This window comes from Vanellus vanellus, assembly GCF_965231255.1.
Source record: "Vanellus vanellus genome assembly, chromosome: 1".
Classification (NCBI taxonomy): Eukaryota; Metazoa; Chordata; class Aves; order Charadriiformes; family Charadriidae; genus Vanellus; species Vanellus vanellus.
The window spans coordinates 28311072-28329731 of record NC_138905.1 but is presented as its reverse complement, the minus strand read 5'-3'; the positions used below and the strand labels follow the sequence as shown (position 1 = coordinate 28329731).

At 41.6% G+C, this 18660-nt stretch overlaps 1 protein-coding gene across 1 annotated transcript in view; it reads left to right on the top strand.

The window, feature by feature from the left end:
* Nucleotides 1–4600: 4600 nt before the first annotated feature.
* Nucleotides 4601–18660, top strand: part of MET (MET proto-oncogene, receptor tyrosine kinase) — a 70262-nt gene continuing 56202 nt past the window's right edge. The window contains exon 1 of the mRNA XM_082479444.1: nucleotides 4601–5815. Within this exon, the coding sequence (XP_082335570.1) occupies nucleotides 4616–5815 (1200 nt within the window). The 5' untranslated portion in view covers nucleotides 4601–4615. The remainder of the gene's footprint in view (nucleotides 5816–18660) is intronic.

Here is an 18660-nt window from a genome sequence, read left to right as displayed (position 1 = left end):
CCAGGATAGCAAAGCAAACTGAACTCTCAGGAGCAGTAACCACTATGGTTATCCTACATAAATTTGCCGCCACAAGTCTGTCAGAGCCTGAAGTAACAAGGTGTACTATCCCACTGGAAAAAAAAATAAAACTATGCTATCAAATATTTTCTTAAAGAGGTGAAAAGGATACCTGAATAGAGAATAGAGTTTTTGAAATATGAATTAATGTGGCTCTGCTGTTACCTAACCTGAAATGACCTGAGGACTAAATGTAGTCTTGTTCAAACACGCTTTACGCAGAATACGCAGGACCCTGTCATTTCCTTTTCTGCAATAAAGCAAGGAAAAATGAGACGCACCAAACAACCTACAAAACGCTTCCATGTCAGCGTGTTGTCTTAGCGTGTGCAGATCCGTGGCGTGCTTTGTGATCAGAGTTAAACGGGACCCGAGTTATTGACGTGAGGGCGAGGAAAACAAGCATGACTGTGTTTTCTGGCTTCCTTGCATATGACAGCTTGAACATTATTCCACAGTAAAGCCAGGCCTGACTTGTCAGCACGGTGGCAAACAGTGTGAAGAAGAGACATGATGTTCAATGTTTACAAATTATCACCCAGGCCATAATTAGGGAGAATGAACCTTGTAGGAAAAAGATTGCTGTTGGGAAGCCATTAATGGTACACAAACACTCAAGACCAAGCCTGGTGGGAAGCATCAGCCATAGCACTTGAGGTTGCCAGGCACACTAATATGACACATCATTACTAGCCACTTGCGACAGTTGACCAAAATGCATTTTCTCATCAGTTATACAAGCTAGTGTCTGCTGAGGGGTGGAAAAATGAGCACATCGTGACACAGGCTTTGAAAATATCTCTTACAAAAGAAATAATCCATCCGCAGCTATTGCTTGCTGATAGTTAGCACAGGCCAAAGCTTACAAGTCTCCTGTAGACACATGAAAGACACACTGACACACAAGTCAGAGGAAGGTCGCAAAAGAACGAACAGCATCCATCATTCAAACCAAGTAGAGAAACAAAGGGATTACTTGTTTTCCTTTTGCAACTGATAGGCAGCAACTAGTTCTTTGACCTGTATTCAAAAAGTCTATCTATAGCCTAAGTATTTTGGTTCTAATTCAGCAAAACTCTTTAAGTGCCTAAGTTCAACTGAAATTACATTTGAGTATGTGCTAAGGAGAACTGGCGCACCTTTGAAGAGAGGTGGGACCGAGTTTTTAATTCTCCAAAGCTTTCCTGCTTCTTCAGGATGTATTCAAGTGAAGGGTGTTTGCAATGACCTGGTCTGGAGGTTACAAAAAAGCAGCTCTGTGCTGCAGGCTGCAGCAGTGGAATAGAGAAAGACCCTGGGTCAAATACAGATAAAAAAGAGGCACCGAACGTCACCGGAGTCTCACCGAGGAACAGTAGAGTTTATATGATGTGAGGACTGTGGAAAAACAAATACCTAAAAAAAGGAGTTGCACGTTGTACTCTTCACATATCTCCTGTGTCCTCCCTAAGCTATAAATGTCTCCCAGTAGAGCACGTGCCTTCTGCTTTCAGGCACCTTGAGGAAAGATTCACAGCGTGCCGGAGGCGGGGATTGTGGGGAACCATCTTCCCTAGAGCTGCCCATAAATCCGAGCCTGAGCTTCCCATAGGTGGGAATCAGCAGATTTCTGTCTGGGAGGATGCTTGAAACACCTCAAAAGCATACAAAGGAAGACACAATGATGGAGCTCAAATGTGAGAGCAAAGATGACTTGGTTTTCACTTATTGCTCAGATTTTCCTTCCTGTGGTGGTGAAATACAGTACCTATTATTCCTGGCATCCTTTGCATTGCATTAAATCCCGCCCTTGCTCTTGCTGTTAAGCTTTTTGGTTCCGATCTCACTTGCTAAAGGAGTCTAAGGAGGACTTTTCTGTCTCCAGAGCATAGATTCAAACCAGCGCCGTTTCACCAGCCGACTGTGGGCAGAGGATACTGGCCTCACATCCCAAGATGTGGTTTGAGGGAAAGGTTAAGTCAGCCAGTATTTATGGCTCTAAATCCCTCTGCAGTGCACGCTGGTATTTACAGTTGGACAGCTAGAGATCCTGTTTTTCGGAGACTGGAAGAATGGTGAGGATTGTAAGCTGAAGACTGAGGGGCATGCTGGGTGGGAAATCTATTTGGGAACATATTCAAACCAGAAGGTAGCACGTGATATACTGCAACAAAGTAGGTGCCTGGCTCTCAAGTAACTCTGCATCTTTTTTTCCTGCAATGGAGGTCGATCATCCTCATCTAATTATTGTCCCACCTTGTTTTCTCTCTCCACGGCAGTGCCTCCTCTGTTAGGTGGGTTTAAACTCGTTGCAGTAAACAGTATACCTGCCTCGGAGTTGTGTCAGAAATAGAGCACTTTTGGAATTTTCTGCTTAATCGAGTATTTGTCAGAACATGTTGACTCGTCAGAAGTGAATCTGCAGGAATGTATCAGTTTTTAGCAGTTTCTCGGGTGGAAGTGCCGGCTGAGAGGAGGCAGACAGTCAGACCAGGCTCCCACTCCTCCCGTTGCCGGGACCTTCGCCGGGCGCTGGCGAGGCAGGGACGTGGACGTGGTTGTTCTTGGATCGGGTGTGACTTCTGGGTGTTTCACACAAACTCCAAAAGCTCTTGGTTTCATCCCAGCACAGAGCAGGAAAAATTCTGTAATAGCAAGAAGTTTCAGAGGGTGAGAAAACTGTTTCCCGCCCTATACAATATATAAGTCAGTGCTCTGTGTACTGGGGCTATTTTCTAATTATAGCAATATCCCTGCTCTTCTTTCTTTTCTTTTTCTTTTAAACTTAAATCCATGTTTGGTTTGTTTCCAGGATTCTGTTATCACTAATTAATATCAGAAAATGTTGATTTGAAGGAAGATCTTAATTTCTCAATACCAGAAGTGTGACTTGTTCTTACCAGCTAATACCTGCAAATAGCCTGTGGTTTTGGTTTTTATCCCCAGCTCTCGATCGTGATTCTTATCAGGTAACAGGGAGGAAGAACAATTCTTTGTTTCCAAAACCTATTATTTTGTGTAATTAATGAGGCAAGCCACAGAAAGAGTCCAGTGGACGCTGAAATAAAATGTCACAAGGAATGCAGGAGATTATTGATGGATTGTTTTAACCAATCTAGTGAAAACACTGAGTTTATACTCAGCTGAAACAGCTCTGGTCTATAGTCATCTTTTCATTTTGCTTAAAGTCTTAATGAAATAAAAAGTCAGTACCGATCCCTGTTATTACCTTGCAATTTTCAAGGTTGTCTATTTTAAATCCTTTCAGTGGTCATAAGCATTTCCCTATTGGCAACAATTGCTTAACTACAGCCAAACTATAAGTGTTTTCCCAAAGTATGTTATCACATTGCTGTTAGAATGCATAATTGTTTTCTCCATGAAGAAGCTAAATTTGGCTTAACAACTGTGTCATGACATTAACAGAAAATGTCTGGTGTGACAAGGCATAGCGTGGACACGGCACCGAAACGCTCATAACCACAGTTCATTTAATTGATCTTCCGAGGGGGTGAAATATCACACTAGTCATCTGCCTTTGGTTTTTCAAGCCACTTCAAACAATGGTGTGGAGAAGTGAAAAAAAAAAGGAAAGTGCTAGGTTTTTTGATTTCATCAGTTAATGGCTGTAGGTCACTTGATACTGCTTTGTTTACAAGACAGTGATAGGCCTGTATCTTGTAAAGGTTCACCAGAGTGACTTACTGCTGTGGTACAAGGCCTAAAATAAAACTTGCACATGCCAGGCACCACATGATGCGTAAAATATTCTAACGATATATTACAAAACCTCGTCAACACTGGGGAAAATGACGATTCCAAGAAATAGAGCTGGCTGAAAAAAAACATTCTTTTTTTTTTTTTTTTTTTTTTTTTTCCCCAAACCGGGCCCTTATGAAAGACAGTGATTTGGGGGAGCTGGAGGGACAGAGAGAGGGGTTTCTTCCTTTAGTCGGGTGAGAAAAGTCTCTTCCTTGGTTAATCACAAATGTCAACAGAACAAAAGAGAAGCCCACTTCCAGCTCAAATCTTCACATTGTTTCATGTCTTTCCTACTTCTCATTTTTGAGCAGCTGTGCTGAGAACCAGCTCAACCCCTGGAGGAACTTGCCAAATATCTTATTTCCACACACTGAAGCGCGACAGTGCTTTGTGTGCAGTTGTGTCCTGGGTGTCCAGAGCAGATTTGCTTTCACCTACCTGTGCCCCATCTTGTTCTAAATCGTATCAGTCAGCTGATTTTAAGGGGTTTAATGCCCGTGTGGACGTAGTCGTCTCTCTTCTGCTGCCGTGCAACACACTGAGGGGTCTTGCAAAATTCATCATAAGAAAATCCTTCTGTGAATTGTTCTGAAAGCGGTGAAATGGGTACCCGTGAAGAACGGTAGCTAGCAGTTTCTAGCATGAGACTATTAATGACACTAAGCAAGATTACGATACTTCTTACACTGAAATAGTTCAGCTAATACACGCAGCCTAGACACGGATTTCTGTTGACTGATAAACTGATGATTTAGTATATGAAATATAACCACTCTTTCCTTTAAATATATTTTGACAGATTAAATCTCTGACAATGAAGCCTTTTACTGCACATCCTTCTGGGTTTATCGTATTCCTGTTGGCCTTGCTGCAGAAGAGCCATGGACAATGCAAAGAAGCAGCTAAAAAATCAGAGATGAATTTGAGTGTAAAATATGATCTCCCTAACTTCATTGCAGAAACACCGATTCAGAATGTAGTTTTATACAAGCATCATGTTTATGTTGGAGCAGTCAACAAGATTTATGTACTAAATGAAACTCTCCAGAACATTTCTGTGTACAAGACTGGGCCCATTTTGGAGAACCCTGACTGTGCGCCATGCGAAGACTGCAAAGATAAAGCCAATTTATCTAACAGCATATGGAAAGATAATGTCAACATGGCGCTGCTTTTGGAAACCTATTATGATGATCAGCTCATCAGCTGTGGTAGCGTGTCCGGAGGCATCTGCCACCGTCACATCATTCACCCTGACAACCCTGCTGACATCGAAAGCGAGGTGCACTGCATGTATTCACCCCGGGTGGACGGAGAAGCAGATAATTGTCCTGACTGTGTTGTAAGCACTTTAGGAACCAAAGTTTTGGTGACTGAAAAGGACAGGTTTGTCAACTTCTTTGTTGGAAATACTGTGGCATCTACATTTCAGCCTCCTCATGTACTTCATTCAATATCGGTTAGAAGGTTAAAAGAAACACAGGACGGTTTTGAATTTCTCACAGATCAGTCTTATATAGATATCCTCCCTCAGTTCCGCGACTCATATCCCATTAGGTATGTCCATGCCTTTGAAAATGATCACTTTGTCTATTTTCTGACTGTTCAGAGAGAATCTCTCGACTCCCAGGCTTTTCACACCAGAATTATCCGCTTCTGCACTTTAGACTCAGAGATGCGTTCTTACATGGAAATGCCTCTTGAGTGTATCTTTACCGAAAAGCGAAGGAAGAGGTCCATCCGAAAGGAGGTATTCAACATTTTGCAAGCTGCCTACGTAAGCAAGCCAGGTGCAGCTCTAGCCCATGAAATGGGCCTTGGGTTGAGCGATGATATTCTCTACGGCGTTTTTGCACAAAGCAAACCAGACTCTTCTCAGCCAACCAACAGATCTGCTGTCTGCGCCGTCTCCGTGCGGACCATCAATGAGTTCTTCAACAAGATTGTCGACAAGCAGAACATGAAATGTCTCCAGCACTTTTACAGGAAAGAAAGCAAATACTGCTTGAACAGGGTAAGTGACAATTAATTTGTTACATTTTGGGACTCTGGTTCTCTCTTTGCTTGGTAGCCGTCCCCTCAGTTTCAGATTATTTCACATTGCTGATGATTCATCTCTGTAAAGATTAGTTCCTGTAAATTGACTATGAAAATCACCGAGGTCCTTATGGTGCGAAGAAAGTATAAGTGGAACTGGGGAAAAACTCCTTTTTTTATTTTGTTTGTAAGTCATTATTTTTCTGTGTTCTTGAGAGACTGTGATGCAGATAAATGGAACATTTAGGCAATTATTTCTTTCAATATCTCAAAAAACTATTCATTAACATTCGTATCCATGTGCACTGAGGAGTCCCTGAAAATATCACTCAGATTTTAAACTGCGTTCATGCTGAATCACTGCCCTCTTTAGAAAAAAATGAAAGAGCTGGTTTGGAACATGCCATGAAGAGCCAGATTGTAATACAATTACTCATGCTCGATACATAAACGGTCCCACTGCAATCAGTTTTCTTAATGAAACAAGTGTCTGTGAGAAGTGTATCTGAATGAGGATGCTGGTAGTCTGGGTCGGGAGGGTTGCCTCTCTGTACACTGTGTGTTCAGGTGGTTGCTGCTCTCCAGCCACCTGAAATATTGCCAGCGAAGGAAGCACAGAAGTTATTTCTTCCCTTCTGGCCAGTGTCTGTGCAGGTTTCAGCTCTTGTAAAGGAAATACATAATCGGGGAATCGAGTGTTTTAAACATTTATTTTATTGATGGGATGAGGTGGGAAGGCTTTAAACTGGAAGCAGGTAGATTTAGATTAGATATTAGGGAGAAATTTTTCACTTTGAGGGTGGTGAGGCACTGGAACAGGTTGCCCAGAGAGGTTGTTGAGGCCCCATCCCTGGAGGTGTTCAAGGCCAGGCTGGACGTGGCCTTGGGCAACCTGGTCTAGTGGGAGGTGTCCCTGCCCATGGCGGGGGGGTTGGAACTAGATGATCTTCAAGGTCCCTTCCAACCTAAACTGTTCTATGATTTTATGATTCTGTTTTGAAACATAAACTGCTAGAGCTTTGAGTTGTACCTGTTTACGCGGCAGGGCCTTAAATGTCACCTCTGGGGAGCTTGGTTTTCTCAAATACAAGAAAACGGGAGCTCAGAGGTGGCACGCTGTCCTCTCCTAGGCGGCAGGGCCAGAGCTGTTATGGTGGGGCTCTGCTCAGCCTCACCAGCCAGTGTGAGCCCTGTGTCGGGACTGAACGACAGCTCAGCCTGCATTTGGGCTTGATGGGATCTGTCGTGCCCTGTTGTTGGGATGTCTCCTGGTGAGGGTGGGAACCTCAGGCCTTCATCATCCCTATACCACCAGAGTCCTCCTCAGCATGGCTGCCCAGCACAGGGCGTCAGGATGGGGTGCTGGCACATGCTCTGGTTGGAGGTGGGAGCCTCCTGAGTGAAAGAGAAGGGCTGATCTTTGCTTCCAGGGGTGAGACAGGGGGTTCTGGGGAGAAGGATCCATTACAGAGCTGCTGTGTCTTCTCCCCAGGAGCAGGAAGGTGCTCAGAGGGGGGTCCAACCCCATCTTGAGCATCATCACAACAGCCTTGGCATTCGGGGGACGACTGCTTTTTGCAGGCTCCAGGTGTTAAACTCAGATGTAGGTGTTGCCAGTGGATGCTGATACAGCAACCACAACAGACCTAGCGGTTTATTCCCTTTTTTTTTGGAGGGGGGAAGGCAATTTTCAGGAACTAGAAAGAAGTTAGCAAACATTCAGCACAGCAACTTCTTATCTTTCTTCACTGTGTTATTGCTGTCCTAATTTTTCATTTCAGGCCTTAATATCCTTTTTTTTTCATTTTTCAGTTCGTTTTTAACAATGAACATTGTTCTTCTCTGAAAGTACTTTTTTTCCTTTTTCCTGGGGCATTTTATTTGTGAGTGACTGACTTTAAAGCTTGTGGCCTTTAACTTATCTCATTCTGTTCTTGCCTATACACCTGTTTCATAAGGTGATCTTTTCATACCAAAGTATACCATTAAAATATTGACAGAATAATTTGCCACTTTTCACATGCTGGGAAGTACTTTCCTGTTTCAAAAGCTTTTCCAGAGTCTGCTGCTGCTTTGCATATCAGAACTGAATGTCTTATACTGCAGACGGTTTATTATAGTTGCCCATTTTCAAGAAATGTCATCAGAACTCTGATTTCTGCTACATTAAATTGATAAAGGGGAAGATGTTTCTGTGGTTTCTTGTAGTTGCTTTAAATGGCATAAAGGCAGTCAGAAATTTCTGTCCTGATTGTTTGCTTAACACTGAAATATCAAGACTGTCAAGCTTTGCCATTCCATTTCCTTTGCTTTATTTCAGAGGACTTATTAAGGCTCCAATGAAAAGTGTCCCCTGAGTTTTTTCAGGTTTCAATTGGCCAAAAAGATTGGCAAGAATTTGCCAAGCATCCTTTATACACTTCTTTTGCTCAGGTGTGTAAAATAGACCTGCAAGGTTGGAAGGTGAAGGAAGGGAAGGAGCAGGCAGAAGAAGGAAAGCCTGTTTTATGCTTGTGCTTGTGTCAGGGATGTCAGCTCTGGTCTTCCTTGATTTTGCAGGATATAAAATAATAATAAAAAAAAAAAGAAAGAAGCCCAAACCCCTCAACTCTTCTTAGGCCCTTTTTTTTTGTACATTATTAAAACGTACATGAGGGCATAACCTATTTTTTCCCCTTTGTAAGTCACCTTCAACTTAAAAGAAAGCTTTTATAAACTGTGAGAGTTTGTCACAGTTTATTTTGGCAAAATTCAAAACTCGCTTTTTGTAATGTAGCCAAGATGATCTTTCTCTTTGATGTTGAAAGAATGAAACCACAGACCACTGATGCAAGTGAAAGGCACTGACCACTGTGAGATTAAGTCATAGGACAGTGAAAAGAGTACAGCAGTGAATATGGTACACCACTAACTTCAACATTAAAAAGAAAAATGAGCCTCTAGCAATGTTTGCAAGGGAGTGCTCTCTGATAATTTACAGTTAGAGTCTGATTGATGAAGGCCATTTCATGTTATCAAAAAAAGTCCCACAAGACAATTGTACATAATTTTGTTGGACTTTGGGTAGTCCATCTTTTTAAGTGGCTGTCCCTCAGGACTGTTTAGTCTGAGGCTGCTAAAGGTAGAATTAGACCAAAATAAACCAGAATAAAACATCCAAAACACTTCCTCAAGCCGTTCTTCTCAGATTTTAAGTATTTAGAAAGAAATACTTCAACTCATCTCAGTGTGGTTGACAATATTTGTTAACTTTTAGCCTTGTTTCCTAAAGGAATGAAGTTTATGTGGTCAGGTGATTGTATGCCTGTCTTTCTGTTAGTTGTCCTGACAACCTCCACAGTAAGAAATCTTAAAGATGGGAATCCAGGTGTGAATCCAGAGGCAGATCCAATATACGCTCAGGCCACGGAAGCCAATGAAATGTAAGGAGCCCCTTTATAAACATCAGAAGGTCTCACAAGGACCAAAGCAAGTATTGCTCACCCATGGGAGAAGTCTCCATCAGAGCTTAGTTGGACAGCAAAGTCAACCAACCACAAGGTATAAATCCAGACACAACTGTGCTTCACTTATTCCAGTGCTCATGGAAAACTACATAAAATCAAAATAAAACATTTCCAGTTGTGTTTAAGTGAAATACATAATAAGCCAAAGCCTGGACTCACTGAAGCCAGGATTAGGAAAAGTGAATCCAGTGGCGCATCTGATTGATATCAGATGTACCTCAGCGGAGCTGTGACCAGTTAGCACTTCCTAATAATTTCCTTCAGTGAAGCACTGGCTGTCACTTCAATGACAGCAAGGAGGAAACAGAACTGGCTTTGAATTAAAAGAAAAATTTGGAGTCACAATAAAAGGGTTTCATTGCCCAAGTCAGGACAAGAATATCTGAGAGGTAGCTGCTGTGGAGGGTTTTGAATCACTGTTCAGGAATCTCCTCACCCACAATGACGAGAAAACTGGATGCTGGCTTTTAGCAGAGTTTATTTGGTCAGTTAGTCACTACCAGCCCGGTGTGGTACTTCTCAAAGCAGAGGATTACTTAGATGAGGAGACAAATGCTGCTTATTTCATTTGCAGAAATAGTCCAGTAGTGTGCACTTCTATCATGGATTAAATGTGATTCCCCAAGTGAGGAAGATGGGTTGAGTTTAGCCTCAACAGTCTCAACTATACATTTCTATTGTCATTAGTTAGATCATAATCTTATGGGCATTGTTTAGCCTTTCTGTGTCTCCTACGTGCTAAACGATTGTGAGCTTAATTGTCCTCTGATACCCAACTTCAATCACTACTGACTTCCATGGAAAAACACCTCTAAAAATGAAATCCAGATTCAGCTCTGTAAAGTTCTAGTGTTTTGTTTTTTTTTCTACTACAGGTAAGTTCAGATGAAAATCTAAAGTACTCCATTCACCTCACAGGAAAAGAGAAACCACAGACAGGCTTTTGCTACCCTGTTCCCAACAAGTATCCTAAAGCAAGACAAACTGGTTGCCACTCCCATCAAATGAAAGGCACAAACAGTTGGAGAAACATGAAACGAAAACAGAAGATCGCCAAAACAAAAGATAAAGTGACAGTAAAATAAACACATGGTGATGCTTCTTTATTACCATTACACATATGATAGATGAGTAAAATTGGGTTATGCTTATATTGTAATGGAAGAAAATAATTGCTGCTTTCTATCAGGAAACCGCAAAGGCACTTATTGATCTGTCATCCTAAGGGTATGTCTAGGAATATTTAATAAAATAAACAGAGACAAATAACTCTTTTGAGGCCCCGTAACCGTAATATCCCACACCATTTGGCTTAAAAAAATTTAGCAGGTTTAAAAATAACACCACAACTCTCTTATTAGGAAGGGTTGATGTAGCTTATTTAGATAATCTCACAGCATGAGGAAATATTTTTTATATTGCAACTAGAACACGTCTGAATATTTTCCCTAAAAGTCAGGCACCAGAATCCATCGGATTGGTTCAGTCATCTGTTCCTCTGGAAATGCTATATCAAATGGCATACAGCACTCCGTACAGACTTTGTGTGACCTTCTCTGTGGGTTCTGACACCTCAGAAGAATAAACGAAGAGGGTCTGGGTGATGGGCAACATGCACTGGCACCCTTTAAAACGGGCTTAAACCATAGTAGTAAGGTGACCGGCTGCATCCACATTCCTGTTCTGCGCTCACTGCCTCTCTGCTGAAAGCCCAGGTGGTACCCCGAGGGTCCCCACTGTGCCCTGGATGATACTGTGTGAGGCAGGGTGTGCTCCCCACCCAGCTCCATGAGGTACATGGCCATCTCCCCACCTGGCCAGGCAAGACCCAACTGGGGCAAACAGTACGGCCTAAGGGTCTGCAGGAAGAGTCTGGGTGAGCTGCATAAGAGGGAGGCATGGGCGTGGGTACGGGTACGGATATGGGTATGAGTGTGTAGGGGGTATGGTATGGTATGGTATGGTATGGTATGGTATGGTATGGTATGGTATGGTAAGGTATGGTATGGTATGGTATGGTATGGTATGATATGGTATGGTATGGTATGGTATGGTATGGTATGGTATGGTATGGTATGATATGGTATGGTATGGTATGGTATGGTATGGTATGGTATGGTATGGTATGGTATGGTATGGTATGGTATGGTATGGTATGGTATGGTATGGGTATCTCAGGCTGGGCCAGATTCAGCAGAGGTGTAACTATAGAGGTAAGGGCTGTTCTGTCCCTGGGACTGGCCATGTGGACACCGTCACAAGGGAGTTCCCAAGAAAAAGGCAAGGCAAGGACAAAGGCAGGTCAGGGAGCTTCTTTGGAAAGTACCGCACCACCCAGAGTGGTAGATATCTTTGCAGACTCTTTTGAGCCCCAGGAGCTATGGGGTCTGGGCACTGACCTGTTAGTCCCTGAGTGCTGCAAAAACTACAGAGTTCCCTTCTCCTGATGCCCTGTTAGAAGCCTGTCTCTGCCTCCCAGTGCTGCTGCTTGGTATTTTATCATCTTCTCGATGAAAGCTGGATTTGTCTGTGAAAAAGTGGTATCACTTAAACTACCGTTTTCTGCAAAGGGCACTGCTTTATCAGCCAGAGTTACTAATAATGTTCCATTTCCAGACTTTTTAATCAAATTTTTCCACTGAAGGCAGGGTTCCCTATTGGTTATTAGTGTGGAAGAGTGACTTTGCTGCTTTACTCTGGAATTGCACAGAAATAATTTCAGGCAGAAAGTAAAATTAGTCTTTTTTTTTAACATGGATATCTAGATTCTCTGGTCGTGTGTTTTTTATGTCTCAGAGTTTCAGAAGGCCCTTAAATAGCGCTAAAGACTAGAACTGGACACAGAGTAATTTTCTTGCCCTATGTAACTTGGCAAATTTGAAAACCTTTACAGTCCCACAAGAAGAGATGTGTAAAGTGTAGACTAGCAGATATGAAGCATTAAGGACACTCACTAGAGTTGTGTAATATTGAGATCTAAGCCTCTCTTCCTGGCTTCAGACCAAATTCTAGGTCTCCTTTGCCCCAGAGTAAGTTCCTGTCTACTCTGATGATGACTATTCTGCAATGGGACTGTGTCAGCCCCTCTTGAAAGAACTGCTTAGATTTCTTTATAAACAGTTCCATGTTCCAGAGAAAGAGGAGCTGATTCTGCAGTGCACCACATGCAGATCTAAGTCCTGGATTCATCCCACCTGGCTTTGGTAGGTAGTTGATACATCTAAGCAAGCAGTGAATTTTCCTCAGGTTCTGCTGCCAAACGATGGAGAGACACATAAATCCTGACAAAGCAGACATCTGCCTTTCAGCTCACTCAGCACCAACCTTACCTCAGCAGTTTCTGTAGTTACTCTACTTGATCTGACTCAGGACCACATATTGCCGTCATTATTGCTCACTAAAGCAACAGTAGGTAATTATAATTACCCAGGACAGTGTTGTGTTACTCGAACTTTCTAGGAGGCATGTGGGTTTCTGATCTCAGACAGCTTTTGCATCAGAGTGGAATTACTCCTCATTTCCAAACGTACAAGTAAAACCAGAGTCAAATCCCACAGTAAATAAAAAAAAAAAAATACTGCTAGGGAAGAAGATCTATGGCATAAAAGGTTCAGAAAGCAAGTGTAGGTCACAAAGAAATATTACTTGCTCTGTCTATGGAGTGGGTGAAAACAATGACATGCTAGAGGAGGAATGATCTTGGGGAAGCGATAACACACAGCCTGTGGAAATTAGGGAAAATTGCATGATTTTCTCCTACTTTCTGGACTCCTTTCTATCCCACACATTTCTTGCACCACTGTTTTGGCTAGACATGCAGTGGTTGTGCAATGTTATCTTGGAGTAAGAGTCTCCACACTCAGCATTATCCTGGGATAACTGTTCTACTTGGAATTCACAGCTTTTCTATTACATCACTGCTTCCACATCAATAAGGACTTCTATGAAAAATGCACCTGATGTATACTACAAGTGTACAGCAAAACTGCTTTTATCAACACATCTCTGACACATTATTTTATTTCTTAAAAATGTGTAATTAGTCAACACCTCTCCTTTGATAATCTGTATACTGAGTTAAACGTTAAATTAATATAAGGGAAATCAGCAAAATACGAAGATTACTTAGGTCCATTTTATCTGCTGAATCAATACGATTTACTTAGTGCTAATGCACTAACCAGATTATGAGAACTAATGCAGCACTCTTCAATGACAAAAGCAAATAACTCTTTGAATGATCTTGACAATAGAACATGTAATCATCTTAATTTGTATTAACTAATTACATTTAACATGGATGTCTTCTTACCTATTACCTTAAGTGGAGCATCAGTACACTAACTTCCTTCCCCCCTCTCATTTTAGCAGTGAAGCAGATCAAAGCAACAAGTCTTAAGAGTTAGTGGAATGACACTATGTAAAATTTTACATCAATGGAGTTCTTTAAAAAAAATTCTCTTTCTCTAGGGGTCATAAAAAATTGTGTAATCTTTCCATTGACTTCAGTGAGTTCTAGGTCAAGTCCTCGAAGTTGAAAGAGTAGCTTAAAGGTAATTAATCCTTCTGTAATTCCCTCTAAATTGTTCCTTATTTTGCGACAAGTAGCATTTTGAAGTGTCAGTTTCCTGTGTAACTCGGACCATCTCCAGGCAGTAGCAACACATAGTAGTGGCCACTGCGTAGTTGGGATCACTTGATTGTTTCCATCTGAAAGGACTGTTTCCAGTTGCTTGCTTTTTCTTCAAGTCTCCTACTTTGCAGTTGAGATTTGAAAAGTTTGTTCCCAGAAAGGGAACATACTTCTCCTGCATTTTATTAGAACAAGTCTTTGAATTGCATTCAAATACATGAGGAATATTGGGAAGAGGAGGAAGGAAGAAGAGGGAAACAATTCTTTGTTTAAAACAAAACCAGGAAAAAACTCTTTTACCTTTTAGAGTAAAGCTTCAGTGCCTCAGCAGTTCTTAGAAACAGGAGAACCCAATCCCCTGCCCCAGGCGTGTTCAGTTCTCCATGAACAACGGACTGAGTTCACAGCGCCTACACCATTGATGTGTCTTTCACTAGTCAAGAAGAAACCAGAAGCATGGTGGGTCTCCTTCTGCGGGAATTGTTTAGCACACCAATTTGTGTCCACTGGCAAAATCGAGCCGTTCCATTTACTCTTTTTTTTCCTTCCTTAGGATTACAAGAAGTGATTGGTAACGGTGTCCGGTGTCTGTTGCTGCTGCGCAGAAATCTGTTTTACAAAGCACATAGCATTTTGAACACTGTGTTTTCAAATACTTTTCTCATGTGATGTGACTTCTGATTGGGAACATGGAGTTCTTGGGAAGAACAAGTTAGTTGTTTGACAAAACAGGGCTTGAAGAAGAAAGAGAAATTCAGCATCCCTAGTACCTATCACGGCCACTTTAACATGGAAATTAGCTGTCTTTCCGTGCTGTGAGAGCAGCAGGTGGGGTACGCACTGCCTGTCCCCAGCAGACTGCTCTAGTCTAGCTTCTCTCTAGTCTCTATGGCGAATAATAGTTGACTCATCCATTTGGGATACCTCTTTCCGAGGGCTTACTGACCCTATCAATACAGCTGTGTGCAATGGTTCAATACAAAAGACCCAATCTCTTAATTGATAGTATGTGATAAAGGAAGTGAAATGGGAGAATATGAATGTAATGCAGTCTTGGTGGCAAGAAGGAACACTATTCACGTGCATTTGGCCTGCTATTGAACAGTACCCGTGACTAGTACTGACATATGGACAACCCTGTTTAGTTACCCACAGTCGCTTCTCTTGGAAATGCAGCAGCAAGTTTTGGGAACTCACGCTGGCGTGACGCTGACCCAGCAGGTGAGGAGCCTCGCTGTGGACTTGCAGTTGATCATGTTGGCAAAAGCCAACATGCTACATCCAAAGAATTTCTGTTTCTCATGTTCCTCAGTGCTGGCTGGCTTCTCTTCTGTCTGTTGCATAGTGCTGGAGTTTGTTCACAAGAGATTCTTTTCTGGTCAATTACTTCCAAAAAATAAATGTGTCCATATTTTTTCCGTGTATCATCATTGAATGTGCTTATAACCGTAAAGAATTCAGACACCCTGTAACAGTTATGTATAGTGAGGACAGTAAACGTGACTATGACTTTTTAGAATTGCTAGTAGTAAAATTTTGTCCATTTCACAAAGTTTCTGTCTTGCAAATGGCAAAGGAAAAATATTTCTTTGTGATAGCATAGTAGAAAGCTTTTTATATATTTCTCCTCTTCTCCATTGCGCTTTATTCGCTCTGACCAGCTATGGCATAAAACCACATGGGAAAGGAGGAGGGAGATAGTCCCTTTGCCAAGGGAACTGACAGAAGGCATGAAGTGAACAGAGTCTGTAAATGTGCCAGCAGCCAGAAAGTTTGTCCTCTTTATTTTTCTCCTCTCCCCATTTTGTCAAAGAGCTATAAGTACAGGGATCTTAGTAGTCATCTCTAACTGAGTCCAGAATTAAAAAGAGCGGTACGTGACAACTGGGAAGATTTATGAGATTTATGAAATTTAGGGAGTAATTCTTTTCAAAGATAACAAAGATAGACAGGAGAAATTTATAACGTCCCTCACTTTTATTTGCATGGGACTGGGAAACAGACTACAGGTTCTAACTCCAGCCCTCTAACAGACCTCAAGCATGATGCTGATCAAGTCACTCGTTCTCTTCAGGCAACAACTTCACTGAGTTATTTGGGCCAGAATTTCACTTCTTCTGTTTCACATGGAGGGAAGCGGTGATCAAATCCACTTCTCACCTGAAAAGAAATACTGCAAACTACCCAGAAAATTCATATGTATTACAGAACAGCAAACCTATGTCGGCTAAAAATACACAAGCAAATTTAGAGAGGAAAATCTGATAAGCTTCCTTTGTGTTCCTCACAGTTACTCTTCCTGTTCAGAGTCTGCTGTTCACATAAATTCTTCACTATTATGTTCTTGATTCCAGTAGGACACACTCCTGAAAACTGTAGTTTTATTATTCATCTTAATTCACTAACCTCCACAACAGAAGAGATAAGCAACTCATACACCGTCTCTATTTTTAATCGGTTTAGGAATCAATTTGTTATGTAGAGTCTTCCATTCGTTCACTCTACAGCAGTTTCTTTGAAAAAGGATTTTTGCCATTTGCAGGTATCAGGATCCAGCTCATTTAGCAGTAGGTCATTTCCCCCTGCTCCATGTTACGCCATAGAAATGCTCAAAGGAGAAATGTTGTCAGCACTTCTGGGAGCCCACTTCTCTTGAGGGAGACTCCCAGGATACATAGCAGAAAACAGAAGTTGATTCTTAGGAATTTGATTCCTGACAGCCAACAAGTTAAAAGTCATATAAACAAACCAGCAGGAAATAAAACTCCTGCTTATTCCTACTTTCACTTCAGTTCTCCTTCATAACCGTAGTGTTTTACAATTGACACTAGGAAAGTTTACCTAGTCACTTTCAGACCATTTCTCCAATCTGTCAAATTAAATTTTAATTTTAATGATTTCCTCCAAATTGCTCAAAAGACAGTATTAGATGTTCTGCAGTGATTAAGTCATTAATTTCTAGTTTATTCAAGACATTAAACATAATATCAAGATATTACACATAATATCACTTTCTAATTGAGCACTGCACTTAACTAAGAAGAACAGGTTTTGGCCAGCTCTAGAAGGACAAGCGTGAAGGAGTGTTTCTCCAAACTGCAGTTGCTGCAAACAATAGAAAAGCTCCCCAAAAGTCTTTGGTTAAAATTTTGATTTTTTTTTTTTCCCCCTGAGTCTAGTTATTCAGATTAGAGACTAAACCCTATGGTCACTTCTATTCTGACACTGACCTGAGTATTTTTTTGAGATTTTCATTAGGGGCTTTAAAATTTCCTCCCCCCTTTGCAGTTATGGCTTCAAATGTGCAACTCTGTCCAAAATATTATTTTTATGCTCACTGAATATGACATATAAATCATCAGTTAACTGCCAAACAGCGACAGCTCCTGATAGTCCAGCTCAATGATGTTGAGAGACTTTTTTGGCGCGTTCGTCTTCTGTAGACCAAATCCAGGCTAAATTCCGAAACACCACAACTTCCTCGATGAACAAATATGATAGTGATGGTTATCTCCTACCCTTCTGGACACGGCCGAAAGGCAGGACGTGCCCACACCTCATTGCATTCCAGTGGCACACCTACACCAGCTTCACAAAGCCCTCACTATGAATCACGCACAATCGGCACCTCCAAGAGGAGCAATATAGCCCATCCCAAGCACTTACCCGCTCGCTAATCGTCCATTTCAATAGTTGTGTGATTTGTCACTGGAACTTGGCATAATATCCAGAGTGCATCATCTGACATCAGTTATTTTTCCACATTGACAGCCAAATGGATACTTATGTGTGCACTGAGAGGGAGGGAGGGAGGGAGAGATTCAGGCTTCAAAGAGTTAATTTAAAGCAGCTTCTTTGCCGAAGTTTTTTCCATGTTATCAATCTTCCTTTAGTTTTCTAAGTAGCCTTTTAATCTCTGCGTTTCTACTCCAAGATCAAAGCCTTCCTATTTCTTAAACAGCTAACCTTACATTATGGTTAATCCATGAAGCGCCAGGTTTTGTGAGAGAGCCATATGTGGAACAGTCTGCAGGTTCTCGGGCAGATACCCAAAATTACGACATCTCTGAGGAAGGCTGAGCTGACTTTGTGGCTGAGCTGACTTCGGGGAAGCTAGGAAAGGTGTTGCGGCAAGCAGGAAAATCTAGCCACTTGGTAAAAAGAACTTGAACAGGGGTTTGGGAGGCGTGTCAGGACGTTCAAATTGTGTTAAGATGACTACATAGGGGGAAGTGCTCTTTTAAGGTTAGCACAGAAACGTCTCTCCCCAAAGCCATTTGCTTATGGAAAAACAGGAGTTACAGCAAAGAGCAGAGATCCTGAGTTGGAGGAGGGCAAATTCAGAAATCTGCCTTATTTCAAAAAGCATGAAAACTGTACGTCTTTCTGCACTTGAACTATTCATACTCATCGTATGAGTAATCTTTGCACAGATGTTTCAGAAATACTTTCAGAATGGATAGGATATGAACGCAAAAGAGTAAAGCTTTTAGCTTGTTTGGTGGCCAAAGCAAAGAAAAGCTAAACTTGTCCCTTGTTGATCAGTCAAAAATATTTAAAGTGTATTTGATGAATGTTCAGTGTGCCTAGTGCAAAGTATAAGTTCGGTTCCTGCTGAGAAAAACACACCATACTTTAACAGTAAATAAAAAAACCTAATACGGCAAACACTTTAGCATGTGG